The sequence below is a fragment of the Lontra canadensis genome, unplaced genomic scaffold (genome assembly GCF_010015895.1).
Source record: "Lontra canadensis isolate GAN:19392208 unplaced genomic scaffold, GSC_riverotter_1.0 scaffold82, whole genome shotgun sequence".
NCBI classification, from domain to species: Eukaryota; Metazoa; Chordata; class Mammalia; order Carnivora; family Mustelidae; genus Lontra; species Lontra canadensis.
This window is the reverse complement of record NW_022631076.1, coordinates 5,195,994-5,218,338: the sequence shown is the minus strand read 5'-3', so window position 1 is coordinate 5,218,338 and position 22,345 is coordinate 5,195,994. Positions and strand designations below refer to the sequence as shown.

The 22,345-nt window shown below is 36.4% G+C and overlaps 1 protein-coding gene across 2 annotated transcripts in view; it reads left to right on the top strand.

The window, feature by feature from the left end:
• Nucleotides 1–22,345, top strand: part of DCC (DCC netrin 1 receptor) — a 1,110,025-nt gene that overhangs the window by 1,007,640 nt on the left and 80,040 nt on the right. The window contains exons 20-22 of one of the 2 annotated variants that reach the window (XM_032882476.1): nucleotides 510–704; nucleotides 5,627–5,656; nucleotides 21,392–21,457. In XM_032882476.1, coding sequence (XP_032738367.1) covers nucleotides 510–704; nucleotides 5,627–5,656; nucleotides 21,392–21,457 — 291 coding nt within the window. Of the gene's footprint in view, nucleotides 1–509; nucleotides 705–5,623; nucleotides 5,657–21,391; nucleotides 21,458–22,345 lie in introns of both variants that reach the window. The other variant, XM_032882475.1, reaches the window with a different exon arrangement.

Below are 22,345 nucleotides of genomic sequence, written 5' to 3'. Positions count from 1 at the left end.
GCAGCAGCATCTCAACAAATACGAAAAATATTACAGATTCCACATATTGACTAATGCAGTGATTCCCAACCTTGCTTGAACACAGAAATCACCTGGGGTGCAGATTGCCAAGGTCACCATTAGCCTATTATGGTATCTATCACTGTGTAACAGGATAACCACAAATTCAGCAGCTTAAAACAACACATGTTTTTTTATCTCAGTGTTTCTGTCGGTCAGGAATCCATGCACAAGATTTATAGGTATCAGAAAAACCCGTATTTTTTAAAGATGGTAGATACTGTTATTTTGAATGGTCTGTTCCATTTTCAGATTCTGTACATTAGACAATGATTTGTCTAATCTTTGCAATATCAAAAATATTATTACTTGATTCACTGAATACTGTAGTTTATAGATTGTGAATGTATAATAATCACTGCAAATTATATTTAGGAAAACATGAGTGTTTAGAAGCAGAAGCAAACATGTGATCAGCTAAATACAGTCGCATTCATCTATCTGTGCAGCTTACATCTTGTTTTACACCTTGGACAAGAACATACCAATTGACGACTGGGTGATGGAAACAATCAGTGGTGATCGGCTTACTCACCAAATCATGGATCTCAACCTTGACACAATGTACTACTTTCGGATTCAAGCACGAAATGCAAAAGGAGTGGGGCCTCTCTCTGATCCTATCCTCTTCCGGACTCTGAAAGGTTTGAATCATTTCCTACTATAGCAGTGGCTTTCTTTTCCCATGGGATTGTTGTAAAATACTTAATGATGTCTGCATTAGGAACTATCTTTGCTTTCTCTATTGGCAACATGACAATGGACATTCAAAATAAATTTAAAAATTTACTGTTTCATGCTGAAAGCCAACATGTCAGAGAAAGATCTATTGTGTTATCCCATTTTCTGCCTTCAACACAAGGCAGATATATTTAACTTAACTTTTTTTTTCCCCAATTTACAATCCTTTTGGAATTTTGTATTGATTTCATGTGTATTGGTTCTATTCAAAATATATTGAGACGTTTTAGTCTTTTTATGTAAGGAAATAAAAATTAAAAAGCATTGAATTAGGCGAATGCCATACTACTGCCAACTTTCAATGTTTTCTTTGAGGAACTATTGTCCTTAAATATAAAAAGAAAATTTGATATGGCAAGACAGAAAATCTCAAACAAAATGAATGTGTTTATTTTAAGGACCTAAGATAACAACAAGGGGGAAAAAAAGAGTCTTACAGTATGATTACGAGAAGAAAACACCCCAGGCTTGCAAGAGGAAAAATAGCTGCTCAATTCAAGCATAGTTAGATGTTCATACAGAAAAAAATGCTAAGGCCCTAGAACAGTGACTACATCAAAATAATCTTTATGTTAGTCCCTACTATTTTAGAACAGTATTATTTTTCTGGAAGACAAATAGTTTCAAGAGCCTCTATTATTTAGCAACTGAAAAAAAATTGAATGTTTCATAGCTGATATTTAAAGTTGTATACTTAGGCATGTTGTGTGTTGTTCTAAAGAAAGATACTTGGCTCTTAAATCTGTGACCACATTCTGTCTATTGTTAGATCTGGCGGAGAAGTTGATAATAGATCATAGCAAACTGAAAAGTTAGAAACATGAGAATGGTTGACATTTTCACCCGGGTACTTGACATATTAAGAGAAGAGTCTTAGAATAATCGTATAGCCATTCAATTCTCCTAGGAACAGTACCTTAATAAATAGTGGACTTTTGGATTCTGGGAAGGGAGCTAACCATTCAAAGCTGGACTTGGTAACAGCTAATCTGAAAGTTTGCCAAAAACACACAAACAAGCATTCAGCCTAAGCCTTCGTGACAGTTCTTAGCGACAGAGTAGAAGTTGGGAGGGAGGCAGGAGGAAATGAGCTAATCTTCTCTGGGTTTTTAGGACTTCATGTCTAAATCAGGTTTCACTCTAAATGAGCAATCGAAAGGAAACTGGTTATTCATTTTGTGGGAGCATGAAATGTAACTAGATACCGTTTCACAAATGCTTCATCTTTATCTATAGACGAGTGCCGAATTAATTTCATGCTCACATTGTGTGCCAACTAGAGATCTCAGGGAGGGTTTAGGATGACTTAAGGCATCCAAATGTATTAAGCAGCAGAGTGATGAGTTATCACAGGATTCACAGGCCCACACTGATAACCATCCTGGAGATTATTTAATGAACTCCATATCTCATTTGGTACTATTTACCTTAAGTACCCTAAACTCATCTATGAAATGATGTTCAGAACTGAGAACAAATTCAGGAATTTGTTATGTTGTAATAATTCACAAGCATTATTTCTAATATCCTGACTTGAATGTTTAGTATTGTTTATCCTCAGTATATCATGCTCAAATAATAGACAATTAGATTTTAAAACAAATCTTGCTCATATGGCAAACCAAGCTTCAGATGTCTTGATTGAATTCTAAATTATTTAGAGTTATTGATCTTACCCATCTTTATAAACAAATGACATTGTACACGCATGCATCCTACACGTTACAATGGCAACTATTCTAAGGCAAATAAATTACTCTTAAGAGATTTGAAGCCACAGTGAACCAGATCTACACTAAACGCATCACATCATGCAGTTTGCAGAGCTGCTTTAAGACATAAGGCCTCTGTTCATCAGAATGTAACTTTGTTTGACAGCAAGAAAGGCTCACATGTTATCCTGAAACTGAGAAAGCTCTCAGTAGTCTACTGGGTAACAGGCAAGTGTTTCATTGCAAATCATGCCCCAGGCAGGTGTCTACAAGCTTCATTCTTTCATATGCAGTTTTTGCAAAGACAGTAGCATTTTACTTCTAGAGACTAGAGGTTTGTCTTTGGTTTTAGTCATAAGCAAGAGACATATAGGAAACTCAGTCCATACTCACTGGTTAATGAGAAGGACAGTTACAATTAAAAAGGGATTAAATTACAATACCCTTGTGTACATGCATGTATGTGGTACATCTGATTGTTTCTTTGGATTGTTAATTAAAAGAATCTTGAACTTGATTCTCTGACCACACAGGACTCTACAAATACACACCTCCCTTCCCCAAAGATTCCCTATTAAGATACCCAGACACGATGAAGCCCTTGGGAGACGTACAGGAGGCATGTCAATCTCTGCCTTTCACGTGGATTGTTCTCTTGTGTAAACTGAGCTTCTCCATGTTGGCCTGTAAAATAATAGGAAGAAAGGATGCTTCTGCTGAAACAGACCAAAGTAGAATTCTGTAGTGGGATGGAGTCACCTCTTACACACAAAAACGCAGAGTCTTCAGCAATGGAAAGCACCAGAGTATAGTCTGTTCTCTGGACATATTTAATCATCATTCTGAAAGGTACATCTTTCCCATCCAAGGATGTAGAACTGAGAGTTCCATACCAGAATACAGAAAAGTTTTAGTCTTCACATTATTTTTGACAAAATAAGTGATTTTCTTGACAAATAGCAGGAGCAAATAAAAAGCCAAGACCCGAATTATGACACTTTTAAGCGATTATTTGTCTGTAATAAACACTAACTTTTAGAATATGTTTTATCCCTGTTGGAAATAGTCTTTAGTTGATAACTTTCTTGAGACACTCAAAATTTCTCAAGTTACAGCCAGTCCAGATTACTAACAGTAAAACAAATCCAGAAGGTAAGAATGAGGATGACATTGTTGCACATAATGTATATTTATTTGTCAATTGATAAAAATTTTCTTAGACTGTAGATGATGTGTGTATGATTACAGATGAAGGGAGAAATGAAGAATGAAAATTAGACAAGATTGATTTTCTTCTCTCTCTCTCTTTTTTTTTTTTTTTGGATGTCATTCCAAACACATCTCACCTAAATATGAGTTCCTAATTAGGGTAGTTTCTCAAGTGTGTCCTGTTCTGGCTACCAAACTTCACTCTTCCTGAATTGCATGGTCACATGTGATCTCCACAAGCCCTCCTCATTCTTACCAGATACCTGGTTTGGCACGTCCTACAACATAATATCCTTTCTCAAAAACTATGATAGGATTTCAGTGAAAACTCTATCCCTGTCTATAAACTACAGATAATACAGTTGCCTATCAAAAACACCTTTCATCAGTAATCCCCTATTACTGTAATAAAACAGATCTTGAGAAGTCATTAGTCTTTAAAGTGAGATAGGAGAGAAAATTAAGATAAAAATTAAGTTGTGATGATTAGACTAGGGAAAAATTAGGTTGGATGGCCTGGTGAATTAAAAAAAAAAAAAAAGGTTTGTTAAATCTTGAGGAGCCACAATAACATTTATAAAACTTATTTAAAACTGTTAGAATCTTAATATAATAAGCACTCTTGTATGTTTAGTGTTTTCCAAAGAGTCCTTGAGAGTTCAAAGTCTACTACTTATTAAGATAACCTTTCTTGGTCTACCCTTTTTCATAGAATATGTTTACATATTATTTTAAAACGAAAGAAATGGTAAGTGATAGGAATTTGTAACTAAGTTTAGTATTTGTCCTTCTATGAGGTGACATTCATAAACCCTGTTCATCTGAAAGGGGTATTTATTAACAATATCATTTTTTTAGTATTTCCATTTCTGCATATTCTTTTGGGCAATGATATGTATCCCATCAATTAAAGGAAGGACTACCACTTCTAAGACCTTTGCTTTATCTTTCAAACAATAATGATAGATTTGCTGTGAGACTGCCACCCAGAATGAGAGAACCGGGTGCTTAGGTTATAGGTTGCTGCCCATGGGAACACTATCGTATTCTTCTCTGTGTGAGTTTAACTGAGACATATAAAGAAGACAACAGCAAGTGTAGTAGCCTACATGTCAAGTTTTAGTGCAATTGAGTTCAATAAACCCAGAAGATTTGAAGCTCAAAGAAAACTCATGTATAGGGGAAATAATTCTAAGTGATGGAGACTGACAAAGATCTACATTGGTCAAAACGTCCTATCACAATTTCTGTAAAAGCAAAGATATTGTAGATTTACCTCCTATATAGTTATATTTGTTTAATAGAAAAGAAGCTACTTAAAAAAAAATTTTAAGATACTTTTTAAATTTAAAAAAAGTCACCTTCAGGGACATTATTCATAATGCACCTGAAGTTGTGAACAAGTAAGAATTCTCTTCACAAGGTCTAAAAATTTATTAAACCATTTAGATTAAAACTCATTTACAATATTCTATTATTTTACCCTATCTATGTGAGAATTGGTTAAGCTCTCTGGTTGAAAAAAAAGAAAAACTGAAGACAAGAAAATAGCCTCTTTACCGTATTTAAAATATATGGGTGATAATTACTTGGTGATCGCATGAGTTTTTATGTACTGTGTTTTTAATTAAACTTACATGATGATCTTTTGGAGTTGATGTGTAGAAGAATGAGACAAATAACATATTTTTAAGAACATGTATAGCAAAACCATTTTCAATTTTTCTCCTCCGACTACTATTTAATAGAAATAATCACATCACCCTTGGCTCTTTATCAATTTGATTTCAACAGGGCTTTAGCCTTGATATGAAAACTTGCTAACAAAACTGTCGATTTGAAGTGTCAGCTTCCTTGCTCGGAAGTGTCAATGTCTAATAATATTTCTTTCTCCCCCACAGTAGAACACCCTGACAAAATGGCTAATGACCAAGGTACGGTGGCTCAATCTGTCATCTTTTCTCTCCTTGAATCAATTCTATCTGTTAGAAATGTGTCAGTCATTATTTTGTATTCCTTTTTTCACCTGGGCCATACACCTGAGGAAGCATACACTGGTGTGATAATTAATCTTGTTAATGAAGTTCTGTTTGGCTGAACCTGCAGGTCTGTTGGGGAAGATGTAAATTTTCTTGAGAGGAAATTGTTTTGTCTCTATTCTGAAGGACCAATTAAAATGTCAAGCTTCTTTGTATGAAATAAATTTTTAGTCTCTGTCTGCACTTCTGAATAATTCACATTAAGTATAATTAAGCTCAGCATAATTTTCAGGCTGCTCTTACACCCTTTCATGAGCTATGGATTAAAGTTCTGTAGCTCCACAGAGAAAAACCATAAATCAAGTGTGCTTTTTCTCTACAGTGAGCTTCTTTTAATAAATAAAAACAAAGTTAGGACAACTTTTTTAGGGCATTGCTATTGTTCATTTTGAAGTCAGAAAGCTTTCACTCAGTGAATCAGATGCTGGTTTGACTCAGAGCATTTTATTCTCCTTCCATTCTTTTGCTAAAAGCTGATTCATGTAGAGAAATATGCATGGCTTTACACAAAGGAAAATGGAGACAAATAAGAGTTATCCATCAATTCACAGGTAGATGAGAATTTGCTATTATCATGATTTGCAGATGGATAAATTATTTTTACATTAAAGGTAAATGGTAGCATTCTAGAGGAGAAAAAGAATAGCTTATGAGTGGTATTTTTCAGCCTGTTATATTCTTTAAAAAAGGGCAAGTTGGGAAGTATTTGCAACTCGTGGTAGTTGGTGATGTCCAGATTTTGTCCATATTTGTTGGCCCAGCGTCTACAGTTTGTGTCGTGTGTCTCCTGCTTTGGACAGTCTGTCAGCAGAACCTGCTTGCAGGTATCATGTCTTAGAAGGCACCATCTTGTAAGATGGAGGGAACCATTCTTTTCAACATGAATACTTTTTAACTTTTAAATATTAAGCAGCTGGATATTAAGGCTCACTAACAGAAGATTGTCTATATGAGTAGCATTTTATTTAATTATTCTGTGTTCAGGTTTACCCCTGGGTCCTTATGTCATACCCTTGCTTCAGAGAACATGGCTGGGACTTCACACATGGAAGTAATAAAAATGAACTTTTTTATTATAGAAATTATAGAAATAATCTATCCAGAGTTCACATTTCCATTAATCACCTCAACCTACTTCCTGCTTATTTCTACTTAAAATATTTTTGTAAGATCAATATCTACTAAATGGTAATATTTGTCAACTATTAATGATGAATACTGATCAGTTTGCCTGTATTTGCTTTGGTAAATTAAATATTAGTGCTGGCCAGATCCAAAGCTGGAATAATTAACTAGCAGAAGTGGTTTTATTATTTCATTCATAAAATGATTACAACAGCTTTGCATAGCCTTCTTAACTTAAATGAATTTAAAACTTCCACAGGCAGATAATTCCTAATTTTTGAAATTATATGTAGAGAAATACATAGAGAAAGAGAGAGAAAACATACCAAAAAATGTTTTAAGTCAGTGAACCAGATGAAATGTTATATTACAAGCCGCTCAGGCAATGACATGCCCGGGTTTCTGAACAAATGGATTTTGTTGCTATTTTTCAGTTAGCTGTTTTTTTTAAATATTATTTTAAGCTACCAAATGTATATTTTACAAATTGATCCTTTTATAAAAGAAAAAAAAGAGTAAATTACTCCCCAGTCCCTCTGTTCACACACTCTCCATGGATTTTCCTCAGATTTTCTTATTAATAGTGAAATCAGATCTGTTATCAGGGAAAAAAGGAATTCCCAAGAATTACTGCCAGTGTCTTGAGGCTATTAGTATTATTTGGGCAATTGTCCTTTTTCTTCATCTAATACTGCTTAAAAGATTCTTTCACTTATTATACTACTTGGTGCCTTATTCAATCACAGCTGGGATACAGTTGTTCAAACTGATAGGTTCTAAATTTTACATCAAAATCAAATCACTTATAAAATAGAGAGGAACTGACAACAGATAATATAGTGATTATAAATAAGATCTTTAAATTCTTACAAAGAAAACATGTCAGATTTGCTGGCCATCAAAATCTCTTTGTAAACAAAATCAGTCTTCTATGTTGATGACAGTTTAGAAGAAAATTAACCCAGACTGAAGATCCTTCTAAGGTTAATGAAATAAGAGGAAAATGCCATTCTGAATGTTCCCACTCTGAGCACAGAGCCAATCATTTGAATATGTTTTACTGTACCCACAGTTAGACCTATTTGCTGCTCCCCATGGTGAAGTGATCCCACTGTTAACATCTGCAAAAGGCACTGAATTTCTTTTGATAGTAAATTCAGAGTGAACCTTGCAAAGATGAAACCTAAATAGAAAAACAGGAGGTCGAATTTAATTTACCTGTGAGAGAGGAGGAAAAGTTTTGATTATTTTAGCAAAGTATCTTTGTAGACTTTTGTCACAATTACTTTTCTTGGAATCTGAGATATGTCCTAAGGAACATAAATGGGAAAACAAAAAGTCAGTTGCATTTGAATCAGCCGTGATATGAGGAAAATATTTTCTCCCGAGTAATAGCAGTAGTAGTCTGAAAATGATAGACAATTTTCATTGAACTCTTTTTCCCTTTGTGTAGTTATAAATTGATTATATCTAGCATTTTCTTATCTCTCTAATCTCAGCCTCCTCTATAATTCCCTGTTTTTTACAGCCCTTTATCTCTTGTTAAACATCCTAATTTTTTTCTCTAGTCTCTTCCAGGCACAAGTGGCCAATAAGTTTGAAGGTAATCATGAGATTTTAGAGATTAACCACAGAATTTAATTTTTAGGAAGATCAGGTAGGATAGGGAAATTATATGGCCTATGTGAAGCGAGTTCACGGGACATAGAAATGCTGTGCTTTTTTTTTTTCCCCCTTTTTTATTTTTCATATTTTGATAAGAACCCTGTCAATTTGTGTGTGTGTGTGTGTGTGTACATGTGTAATGGCAAAATGAGCTCCTGTGAAGCCCTACCAGTGTCTCTGTTTATAGACTTCTCATTTGAGCCTCACTGCTATACTGTAAGTTACAATTATTGTTCTCATCTTGGCGATGAAGAAAATGAAGCTCAGAACATTCCAGTCCCTTGTCTGTAGACACACAGCTAGTAAGTAGCAAGGCCATTCGAACCCTGTGGTTTTTAACCAGAGTATGTTCATCCCATGTTCGTACATGGACGCATAACTGACCACACACTCCTGTTTAACATGTATTTATAAGGCTGCTGCATCTGAAGGTTGTGTATGGATATCTTCCCAATATCAACTTTCCTTTCCCCATTTCTGTGAATACTCCAGAGAATAAAACAGCTTTCACTCTGGGGTCATCTTGTTCTTGGGAAGTCACAGCACTACTAAGTAGGTGATCGTGACAGTCAGTTATCTCGGGAAACACAGAGATGGTGCTAATTCCACTGCCTCAGCCAGCTCAGGCTGCTTGTACAAAATGCCACTGCCTGAGGGGATTAAACAACAGAAATCTGCTTCTCACAGTTCTAGAGGGTGTAAGTCCCAGATCAAGATGCAGCCACGTTGGTTTCTGGTGAGAACGTTCTTCCTGGCTTGCAGTCAGGTGTCTTCTTGCTGTGTCCTCATATGGCAGAGGGAGAGCCGGCTCCCTCATATCTCTTCCTCTCAGATCAGGGCCCTACCCTTGTGACCTCATTTGGCCTTAATTACTTCCACAGGGCCTCACACTGGGTGTTAGGAATTCAGCATATGATTCTGGGAGGTGGTGGGAGAGCACAACGCAGTTCACAGCATCCACCTTCAAAAAGGAAGCTGCTCTCTCGCTCTCGCTGATTATCTCCCCAGTGTTTCAGATGAGGAGGCAGAAGGCAGTGCTTTGCCCAAGGTCGCACAAATGTAGTTGTGGGCAGAGGTGGACGCCAGCATGTTTCTCTCTGACCAGAGTGTAGTCTGTCCCCTGTAGACTGCTGTTCTCTACATGAAAAATGTGGCTCTTCGGTCTTCTGTAATGAGCTTAAACCTTTTAGAGTTTCTCACAGAAGCATTTATAAAAGCCTCTGTTTGGAATTGCAAAGGGGATAGCTATGACTATAAAATATAACCAGTTCTCAGAAGTGATAATCATCTGACCAAACTTCTAACTTAAAGGATTGTTTTTACATCCTTGTATTCTGTTTAATCCCCAAATGTTCTTCTCCATTTTGAGGTGTCGATGTGTAAAAAGAGGTCATTCTAAATATGAGCACAAATGTCTACAAGGTCATGTGTGTTTCCATGTCTGCCCACAGAGGGCATGCAGAGTAGGTGTTAGGGTCCTGTCACAGGACCTGAAAGAAGGCAGGAACCTTTATGAAATGACCTGTGTCATCGCTGAGATGAATCAGAAACAAAATGCTGACGTCACACACTCTCAAGTGTCTTGCCCTCTCCATAGCCAGCAGAGCAGAGATCTAAAACAGCAGAGCTACCAAGGAGATGGAAATTCACAGATCAGTTTATAGATCTAGAAGCAGGTGACCTGCTGAGAACTGCCTTCCCACCAGGAGGGAGAATTACTCACTTCTGAATCATGGTAACAGCTGATAATTCCAGCCATCAGCACGCAGTGGGCACTGCAAGAGGAGTGGAATGGGTTTGGAGACCTCAAATTCTAGGGCCGTCTTGCCACTGTGACCTCCTGTGTGACTTTAGGCTTAGGCATGTGATTGACCTCTCTCAGCATCCTCACCTGTCAAATGAGGACTCCTGCCCAAAGTATCTTTCGTTTTCTTTCAAGATTTCAGATGATCAAACCTGAGGACTGGTGTTAGGTTTAAATATCCAGGCATAGCATCTTCACATAACATAGTACTTCACATTTTTCGCATTCCCAGGATGCATCATTCTTCTATGCACTGTTCATGTGCTATCATATCCTCCTAAAATCCTTCCAGATATAGAAAATGAGACTCAGAGATGCTCAAACTTGCCCAAACACTCACAGCATGTAAGAAGAGGTTAGCCCAAGATACAGACCCCAGCTAAGTAATTTGAGAGTCTCTGCTCTTAACTGCTGTATAATTTCTGGAAATGCAGTGAGTTAATTGGTTCCTGCTTCGTTATCAAGAAAGTTAAACCTAAATGGCATCACCATACGTTCACCTAGTTTAAAGTTCTTTGTCTGTCCTCAGTAGGGTATTCAGGCGAAGTACTTAACACTACACCTGCCATTTTACACCTCAGCGGGTTTAATCTCATGAATAAACAGAACGTTAATTGTTTCCAATTTCAAGGAAATAGGGTTTTCAAGGCAGTCTAGTCAAGCTTGGAATTTAGTTAATGTAATCCAGACTTTGCAGGGTTTGGATTACACCAGCCAGGGTGTTGTTTGAAAAATTGAAGCCTTTAGCACCTTTTGATGGGAGCTATTTAAATGAAAATTAAAACCTCTTTTTACCCTATTATTGGGTGGGGTTTCAACTACTTTGTTATTCAGTAGCTGCTACACCCCCTTGAAAGAGAGCTATTCTCACCTGTGCTGTTCTCAGGTCCAAAATTTTGCAATTCTAGAAATTGTGATTATGGTATAAAAGTGGGGGGTGAAAAATGAGTAGTGTGGTTTTGATAAAGGGTTGAGGTGCTTCTCATTCTCCCAGCAAGCAGTCAAGTAGCTGCCTAAGTCAACCTCTCAGGAGCCTTTATGTTTCAATAGGTAACTTTGCAAGAAAACACATACTAAGTACTCTTAAGAATTGATGCGATTCATGGCATAATTGTAAATTTCTCAGACCCGGAAGATAGACAAGCCCTCCCAAAGATTTCTTAATAAGTTCTTTTTGTAAGAACCACTCCGTTGCTGACTATCCTTTGCTGTAGGCATTAGCCAAATACCAGGTTCCTGGCTTGATTTTTCTGCCCACTACTGTTAGACCTGGACTCTGCCTCTTCAGTTTTCTTTCCAAAACAGATGGCTCACCAATGCTTATGGAGTAAAGACAGTTCTTTGACATCGAGACCCCAACTGCCCTTTTCTAGCCTTAAGACTAGCTCATCCCTCTAAATACATCACAGTCTATTAGCAAAACTGTATAAATCACTCTGAGAAAGGTGCATTTTCCCAACTCCATGCTTTAACTGGTACCATCCTCTTAGTTGTAGCAATACTTTCTCCCTTTCTCTGCTGATTCAGGTCCTCATCTTCTAAGACTCCCTATCCCATTGTGCTTTTTTCCAAGAAGCCTTTATTGCCTTTCAGTCTTTTGTTCTTCTGTATGTCCATAACACCCAACTAATTCTTTGCTCTGTTCTTCATTTCTTATATTTCACTATTTATATTCCCAACCTCTGGACCAGGTTGTAAATTCCTTGATGGCAGAAGACTTGTGTGATTCACACTGTCATCCCCACGTCTCAGTCTCTAATTGAGAATCTGTCATATTGTAGTTGCCTGGTAAGCATTTGTTGAACTGAATTATGACACACATCTTTGAGGAAACAGTCACAGAGTAATCTGGAAAGAAAGACTTTACCATCTGATCAAAAGTGTAGTTGGGACCTAAAATCAATAATGCTCAGGGCTATGGACACTGTGTATGTTACTGATCTTGGGGAAGATGAAAATGATGTGAAAATATGTTTCAAATAAGGCAAAAATATCTTGAATATTCATCTATTAAGTTAAAGATAAACTGGAAAACAAGTTCTCTTTAATTCAGAAAATGGTGGTCACCTTTGTAGATGACTCTGAACTCCTATGCACTTTTCTTGATCTCTACCCTTCCTGTCATTTCTTGTTAGCAGAAAATTTATTTTTCTTGCTTTTCCCTGACTGCTTGTAATTCTGAGTAAAGAAAGGAGAAAAATCAAAACTAATGCTGATAAGGTTTTGAAATTTCAAACATGAAGTATGAAAAAAGTTGATAAGGTTTTAAAATTTCAAACATGAAGTATGAAAAGAATTGGACTCCTTTTGACAGCTTGCTGGTAACAATGTACCTAGCATTGTGCTGGTTGTAGTGAGGCATGAGAAAGAAGTAGTCCCCTGGGTCTGTTCTCAGGAATCATGCAGTGTAGTTAGGAGGAATATATAAATACTCCATCCCAACATTAAAAATATGAAATCTGAAATTAAGTGGTACCATCTCATATATATGTGTATATAAATATATACACATATATATATACACACATACATATACATATATATTTATATATCTTCATATATATTATATATATATATATATATCTCTTCATTGTAGGGTTTCATATGGGCAATCACTATTGGTAATAACAGAAAAGACCACTTAAACACAACACTGGACTTTTGCTCTATGGGTAGAACTTGATTCAACACAAATGATTGCAAAGGGAAAGATTACCTGAACCTTTACTTAGAGAAATCCTAGAATTAGAAAATCCAGAAGCCAAATAGTTGCTCGTAGAGTGAGGATCGCAAGGTGCATCCAGGAAACAGTTAGGGCTACTTTGCAGAATAATGCACAGTGGTAGGGAGAAGGAGAGAGAGAGAGAGAGATAAATTGATGAGACTTTGCTTTTTCGCTTTGATCTGACACAGCAGTTCTCTGGCTTTCCTACTTTTCAAGACATCAAGTATCTACTATCCACACTGGGCACGGAAGATCAGCATGCTCACCTCCAGAACCCTGCAAACCCCATTCATTCTTGGTGCTGTTGCCAAGCATACATTGCTTCTTGGTGCGGGGTGGGGTGGGGAAGAATTATGTGGAATAGGAAGAGGACCTAAGTATCCCTGATCTTCAAAGAGTTTTCCTAGCCTTATATGCCCCCTTCTGCTCTGCCTTTTCTGAACTGTCACATTTACTTGTCCCAGTGCTCAACATGGTTGCTAACTGAACTATTTCCTTTTGCTTCCAAACTCTGTTGTGTTCTGTGTGTCCTATTGAAAATGAAGCTACCACTTCAAGTCACACTTAAGTCACACACCAGAACCAACTTTGAGAGATGTTCTAATTTTTATCCAACTCATGCCCCAGTCCTTCTTTTATTTATTAATTCACCCACTAATGGTAAAATCATCAGAGTCAGACCTATTCAGCTGCTTAAAATGAGCTTACTTGTAAATCTTTCTGAGCCACAGTTTACTCACCTATAAAATGGAACTAAAAATGTCTGCCTTATGGATTCATAATTAATATTATTCTCATGCTACTTATTACCACAGTCTCTTACAATTTATTCTTCACACTCTGCCACAATACTTTTTCTAAAACACATATTTAATTGAGTTACTTTTCTGCATAAAATATCTGCAATGGACCTCCATCTTCTGCAAGATAAATTCTAGACTCTGGTAGAACATAGAGGTAATTTTATTATTTCATGTCTGCCTATCTTCCAAGCTTACCACCTCACTCTTTTCTCTCTGATCTACTCATCTTTTAATTTTCAACTCAGATGTCACCCCTAAGAAGTCTTTCATCATTTTACTAGGCATAAATAGTAAATTGTCCTGTTTTTCCGTTATGGCACCTACTTATAATATTTTTAAAACTTTTGGCCATACAACATAGTTATTCTTACTCAACATTTCCCCCCTTTGCTAATTTATGAGCCTTTGCAATAGTTGTTTTATATCCCTAATACCTAGAACAGTGGGTCTATTCGATACATTTTTTTCCCATTTTATTTTATTTCTTTTCAGTGTTCCAAAGTTCACTGTTTATGCACCACACCCAGTGCTCCATGTAATACGTGCACTCCTTAATAGCCACCACCAGGCTCACTCAACCCCCTATCCACTCCCTTCCAAAACCCTCAGTTTGTTTCTCAGAGTCCACAGTCTCTCATGGTTCGTCTCCCCCTCCAATTTCCCCCAACTCCCTTCTCCTCCCCATCTTCCAGTGTCTTCCGTGTTATTCCTTATGCACCACAAATAAGTGAAGCTGTATGATAATTGACTTTCTCTGCTTGACTTATTTCACTCCGCATAATCTCTTCCAGTCCCGTCCATGTTGATATAAAAATTGGGTATTCAACTGTTATGCTGAAAAAAAAAAATTAAATAAAAAAAAAAAGGAAGAATGCCATCTGGCCCCCTTTCCAACAACAACAACAACAAAAAGTTGGGTATTCAATACATTTTTTGACTAGATGGATGGAGCATGAGCTGATACATGAATGAAAAAATTTTGTGCTCCAACAGTGTCATTACTTATACATACTAGCAGTGCAACTAGTGTGATCCTGGCATTCTAGTGTTTTCCAACTGTAGTTGCAACTTCCTGACATACAGTCCCTTGGAGAAGAAAGAGCTTTCATGCTCTTTTGTTACTTCTCCTTGCACTGCATGATGACTTCACTCAGACACAAACATATCTCAGACTGCCTTCAGGATAAGCTCGTGGACCATCCAGGTAGGGGGAGACTTCCATGATCATTCAGTAGATTTGAGAACTGTTGTTCTTTTATAATCCATGAAAGATTCTTCCTCATATTCCACATTTTAGTCGGTGAATGAGCTAGCTGCAGATGTAGTCATCCAGGAGAGTGCCCATGTTTAGAGAAACAGGAGGCTTTTTAGATTTTGATTAAGGCAAGGCCGCACCTAAAAGGGATGTCTTAGACCCATATATTGGCCATTATTCCAGATATACTATAGGCAAGAATGCATACAAGGACAGAGGAGAAAATTCCATAATCACCATATGATTTGTATATATGTATTTTTTTTTCTTTTCTTCTCATTGGCTGACATCTATCCTCATGGAATTCAGATACCAGAGAGTCTGGGATATTGCCGCTTTATTCTGGTGCTTGCAAAGGAAGAAGAATGCAATGTTTGCAAACTTTTTTCCTACCTTAGAACATTTCTCAGGCAACTCTTCTTTACCCGTCAGTTGCCACACTGCAAAGAACTTCAGGAAGTCAGGACCCAAAATCAAACAGAGATGTCAACCAAGAGCCAGAAATTAGAGGTTCATTTATTGAAATTGTTTATGTCTGTGATGACTGTAACTTCCATTTTGCACAGAAGTGCCCTGATTAATACCCAGATCCAGGCATAATTGATCATAGCATGCCCTTTCATTCTTAAAGTGTCCTGGTTTTCATAACTGGATGGTCACCCAATTCATGATATTTGTCTGTAGAAAAATAATCTTAAATTTTAGATTGATTTCTAAAGATTTTAAAAATGAATTTGCTTTTCCTTGTATTCTATTCTATCCATATTTTATTGCATAAAGTCAGAAGTTCGAACTCAAAAAAAAAGGTACTTCTCATGGTCAAGGAAAAGATGGATAATCACATATACAGTTATCTTATGTTGTGTCTAACTCAGAGTCGGTCACCAAATACATTCCCATTCTCAAAATTTACTGCTCTTAGACTTGCCACAGGTGACAAATATAAGGAGATGTTACGACAGAAGGAAGGCAAAAAGGATTTGTTGAGCACCAAGTCTTAATATGTGGCAGGCATGTTAGCTTCTCGTACATGTGAAGCAGTAACATTCTAGTTTCCTTCAGTCAATGAGCTTTCTTTCATGTTTATTTGAAAACATGTGTTCAGGAGAGCACATTAATTCTTTTCCATTAATATATGCTTGAAATATCCTAGGTATGAGTTATGATTTCACTTTCTGGCTTTTAGATATCCTGATGCCTTTGTTCAAAGTCAGCAATATTATCAACCTTGTGATAAATTGATCTCTTAGACGTTCTCTCAGCCTCTGAAAAATCATCTGCTTCAAAATAGATCTCCATATGATCTGTGTATTGGACCATAAAACTGTATTCAGGTGTCATTAATAGATATCCTTTATCCACTCGTACACAGGACACAAAATCAATTCAATTTCCATCATTATCACCAGAATTATTTTCACAGAACCAATTTTAAGATCAAGAAGATACCTCAGTGTTCTGCATCCTTGGGAGAATGTATATTGAACATTTGTTAGATGACCAATCTGTTCATTCGATTTAGATTACGGACCATAGGTTTTTCTCAGGATTGATTGTGTGGGTGCCATTCTGGAGGACCCTTCCTTATCCTCCCTCAGGGAAGAGAGATTAAAGAATAGATCAGAACTACCACATCCAGTTTTCTTCATGTCCTCTGCACATTAATTTTCCATTAACTCTTCCCTGAACTTGTAAATATCTATTCAAAAAAAACCAGACTCTAGAAATCCCAGTTAAATTAACCCTTGTTAGGTGCTGATAAATATTTTTACCATGGATTCTCCATCTGTCCATGACTGCTAAAAGTAGGGACTTAATGTAAACATTAATGTTTCATTTTATACAAACACACACACAGACACACATCACAATAAAGACATAAAAACAATATTTCAAGTGATATGTAAGAAAAAGAACATAGAAAATAACTTGTATAATAACTGTAACATAAACTCTTGTTCACATTAATAATATATCATTGAGCATTGTAATTCACATTAGTCACTCATCAAGCCTTGAGAACACAATATACCGTTAGTTTCGTAAACACCAAGGAATATCATAATGAACACACTTCCTACAGGAGGTCATATTACCTCTGCCCACTTTTCCCCTCAATCCAGGAAGTATATGCCAGGGAAATCATGGAGACTTTAACTTTTGCCCAAGGGAGCATATGTCTCTTGCCAAAAAAAAAAAAAAAAAAAAAAAAAAAAAAAGTTGAAAAGAAGTCTCCTTCTGAGATCTATCCTTTATCCTTGGAAAAAAATATAAAAGTTTACTCTTTAAATGACTTCATACTTTATAATACTGTAAAAATGCAAATAAGAGGAGGGACATGAAATTTCTGGTTTGGACTTACCTAATAGGTACCCATATAAAATAAATTTAGAAATATATAAATAATTTTTAATAACTCTTAAAATAGTTACATACTTCCTCTTTTCAAAGTTAACCATGGGCTCATTTGTTTTATTGTTCTTTCTGAAAGTACCATTTCCTGGCTTCAAAACCTAAGGAAAAGTAGAAAGCATGTGTTTTAATTATCAAAAATGACCTGGATGAAATGAAATTACCTGGATAAAATACCTAGTTGGTTATATGATATATGAATTTATTACTTTTTAGTATCTTGATTCCTTTCCTGACCCTCATTTCTATTACTAAGAAAATATAGTTACAGACTAACATAAGATTTTCTGCAGAATATAATATTTTATTCATAAAGTATATCCTGATTACTGTGTCACATAAAGTCATGATACTACTAATTATATAGAAAAGAAAAAAAAAGAAAACATGCCCCTTTCTAATTTTTTTGAACCATGTTGAGCTTTATTTGAATACAAAAAAGCTGGTATACATTGAGATGTATTACATTAGTTTTACAAATGTTATATGTAAATATCATATATTTATTGTGAATTTTCTATTTCAAAAAATGTTAGAGATTTAATGCAGTATGCAAAAAAAATCAGGAGTTTTAATTTAGGTAGAAGACATGAGGCTGAAAATAATACATTATTTTTATTTGCATGTAGTTCTTTCAACAATGCTAGACAAATTTTTTAAATGATGATTTTAATAATAATTTAATAATTATTACTAATTATTATATTATTATTAATAATTTAATAATGATTTTATAATAAAAGATGGGTTAACTTGTCCTTAAATCTTTAAAGTCAAGACAAATTAAAAACCATCTGCATCTGGTTTTTAATCCTTTGTAGAATCGGGATATAGTGAACCTACTTGCTCTGTTATGGCAGGATCCTCACTTACTACATGTTTTTATATTACCACTTCCTTGAGGATCTAAGACTGTGCCTTGCATTTAGCAGGCCCTTAGTAAACTTTGAATGAATTATTACCAGTTTTATGCTCCACTAATAAAACAAAGACCTCTGGGATCAGACAGTACTTTATACTTTTGCATCAACTGACTTTCCATCTTGCAGAATCACATTCATCTTCTGTTTCCCTAGATCAGTGCTTATGAAATTAACCAAGTTAACGAAACACATTCGGCATTTGATCCACATCAAAAAGCCCTTAAAAATACTGTGAAGTGCAAGCAATGACACTCCGTGCCCTTTTTGGTCTTCAGTGTCCCTCATGTGACAACTTTGTGGTTCTGGTAATGGGAGAGTCTCTTTTTGGTTTGTTTTAGCTTATTATTTTCCTCACAAAGGAAGCTTTTCTGTAAGTTAAAAGACATATTTTAGAGAATAGAAACATACCAGGACACCAAGTTAAAATTTTTTCTCACGTCCTTAGATGAAGAGATCCCCAGACTCACCAATATCCCAGAAATGAGTTTTGTGTTTCCTTACTGAAGTGGTGCAGGGACTCTAAATTACCATAAATCCAATCTTGCTTGCTGATGATATCAAGTTTCTTTAAAGTACTTTCTGTTGGGTTTGTTAAGAGTTACTTAATTTTCTTTTGTAGTATCAATCTAATTATAACCAACAAAAAGTTAAGCAATGTCAATACATTAGATTGTGTGGGTAGAATGTTCAAGTTTTAAGCTCCCCTCTCTTCTGTAGGAAGCATTTCCAGAATTCCTTTACCTGGCATAGAGCTCTAACCATATGACATCTGATTTTCTCCTACCTATTGAAATTCACAGTGTAATCAATAGCCTCGCTAAATCCAGGGGGAGCCCTACTCATAGAGCTTTATGTCTGGGTAATATATGGATGTGCTTGTGGGCTTGTTTTTGCATCTTCCCACAAACTAGCTGGGAGATGGAGAAACTTCATTAAAAAGACATTTGTCGGGATGCTAGAGGAAAAGGAAAATCCTCCACAGACTCTTTACCTAATTTCCAGCCAATACACGATTACTCCCACCAGGAATCATTTATTGCTTTACTGGCCTAAGTGATGGGACTGTTAGCATCTCTTTTGGCTGAATGCTTTGCAATCTAGCTACTTTCAGATGTGAGAAAAGCTATCTTAATATTCATACAGAACTTCTGTCTCACTTCATTTCTTCCAGCATTGATCTTACAGTGTCCTGTGGGCAAAGTTTATTCTCTGTTCATTGAAACCCCAAATGTGTCAGAGTCACACAAGTAAGGTATCTGGGAAAAGGCTTGTCCACAGTTTAGTCGGTCCACCAAAATGTTCACATTTGCTGCTTATTTCATTTGCTTCTCTCCTGCCTTTTTCCATGGGGAGCCTGCATCCTAATACCTGCTTTATAGACCCGTAGTCACTGGCCAGCAGATTTTAAATTTATCAATTTATGCTGAAAACAGAAGATGATGTGATTAGATTAATGTATGCATTGCTTGTTGGAAGCTTAACATCCTAACTTCAGCTCTGGCTTGATCTGAGAAGAATTTCTAGAATTCTGAACAAATGGTCTGTTAACAAGATTTAAGTTGTTCACTCACAACAGTTTTGCAAATAAAATGACATCTTGGGAAAGCGTTAGCGAGAGGAGTGTTTGGGATGCCAAACAATGTCACAAAAGCAGGACTTGAAAGCCTTAAAGAAGAAGAAAAATAAGGGCACCTAGGTGGCTCAGTCAGTTAAGCATCTGCCTTTGGCTCAGGTCATGATCCCTGAGTCCTGGGATGGAGCCCCCCCCCCCACAGTGATCCCTGCATGGAGCCCCACATTCGGCTCTGCACTTAGTGGGGGAATCTGCTTGAGATTCTCTCTCCCTCTACCCCTCCCACTTGGGCTCTCTATCTCTCTAAAATAAATGAAAATCTCAAAAAAAAAAAAAAAAAAGAAGAAGAAGAAAAATAAAATCTATGCATGTGAGCAAACGACCTGTGTTATTGTGGCTGACTGCCTCAGTTGGCTCCCTCTAACTCATCATACTGGTTGTTAACTGCTTGTGGAGAGAACTCTCCAAAGTGAATAAATGGAATATTAGCTGTATTCTTGTATGTGTTTGCATATAAATTCAACTCCCAAATGTGTTCCTATAATTGTCAGCCTAACAGATATTCTAGAATTCAAAATCTAACAAAATAATTATAGGTCTACAAATGTGCCAATAGAAAAAGGTATTACCTGTGGTGAATCACCATTAATTAAATTTGGATCATGGTACAATTCTGGTTATTTCCTGGCTCAGTGCTCTTAAAGACTGCTTTTACAACAGTTGCACACCTACTGGAAAGCAGTGTTTCCAATAATATGATACTAAAGAAGCCTTCTTCCTTCCCTGCTGTGTTTGTAAGAAATATTCAGAACAGGTATGTGTGTGGTGCCATAACCCCATTCTTTACTCCCTATCTAATATCTCATTCCCAGATACCTGTTTGGCACATACCACAAGGACTGCTCGAAACCATTTATAAGACAAAATGTGCTGTAAAGTAATAATGCTAATTTGCCACAAAGTCATGTCAGATGACTTTGGGGGGCTCTACCTCTCTAGGGGCCATGACCAGCACCCTTTCTGTTCTGAGATGATCAGGAAAACTGGGGACACTTTTTGCAAGAAGGTTGGGGGAAAAAAAAAGAGGGCAGACGACATTTCAGAGAGGAATTGAATTTAGCTTGTTTAAAAGAGTCTCTATTCATGAGATTTTTGTCACACACAGAAAATAACATTTTCTCACAAAGTGTACTGGAATTAATATTCTGAGCCTTTCTCTGTGGTGGCCAAAACAACTTGTTCAATTGTTTGTGTGTTTTAAAATATTTATTATTTCTGTCTGTTTTCTCTCACAGTGCTTTCACTCTCTGTATCCCTAACATTCTTGTGTTTTCCCAACAAACAGGTCGTCATGGAGATGGAGGTTATTGGCCAGTTGATACTAATTTGATTGATAGAAGCACTCTCAATGGTAAGTCTATCAATTAGGTTCTATTGGATTAGTTATATTAATTAAATGGTTAATTCTAGAGTGTCTGAGGCAATTTTTTTTGAACTACTGAAATTGTTCAGAGCCCTGGACCTAGGGTTTTAGTGGGGATAATAGAAATATGAAATTATTAGCAAACCTGTAATATATTCTTCCAGCAGACAGTGCCAATGAGAGTCAACAAGTGTACAAAACAAAATCAGAAAAGCTTAGAAAAATCACTTTTGTAAGTGATGAGGGGTTGTTAACAATATAATATTTAGATTTTAAAGTGTTATATGTATTTAAAATGTTTCCAAAAATTTAATATTATTAGAGAAAGGTGATATCTAAGGTAGTTGGAAATAAACCCATCAGCTTCCTAAAATGAAGTCGCTGGAAACTTTTGCCTAGAGAGTTTACTCTCCAGAATCCTCTGGCACCTTATTGCTAATTTTTCTTCACACTGTCAAGATTAAACATTTCTGAGTGCCTGGGTGGCTCAGTGGGTTAAAGCCTCTGCCTTCGGCTCAGGTCATGATCCCAGGGTCCTGGGATCGAGCTCCACATTGGGCTCAATGTTCAGCAGGGAGCCTGCTTCCTCCTCTCTCTCTGCCTGCCTCTCTGCCTACTTGTGATCTCTGTCTGTCAAATAAATAAATAAAATCTTTAAAAAATTTTTTTTTTCTGCTCGCTCTAATGGATCATTCACATGCTTTGGGTTTGAGCAGACAGAGGTAATATCTTAACTGCACAGAAGAAGCATGTTGGTGTTGGAGCTGTCTTCTAGGACCTTGTCCTCAGTTTTGCTGAAATGGAAACTGTGGGAGAATGGGATAATACTAGCCAAACTCCCAAGGACTGATGTATAAATGCTAAATTCCTTTTATA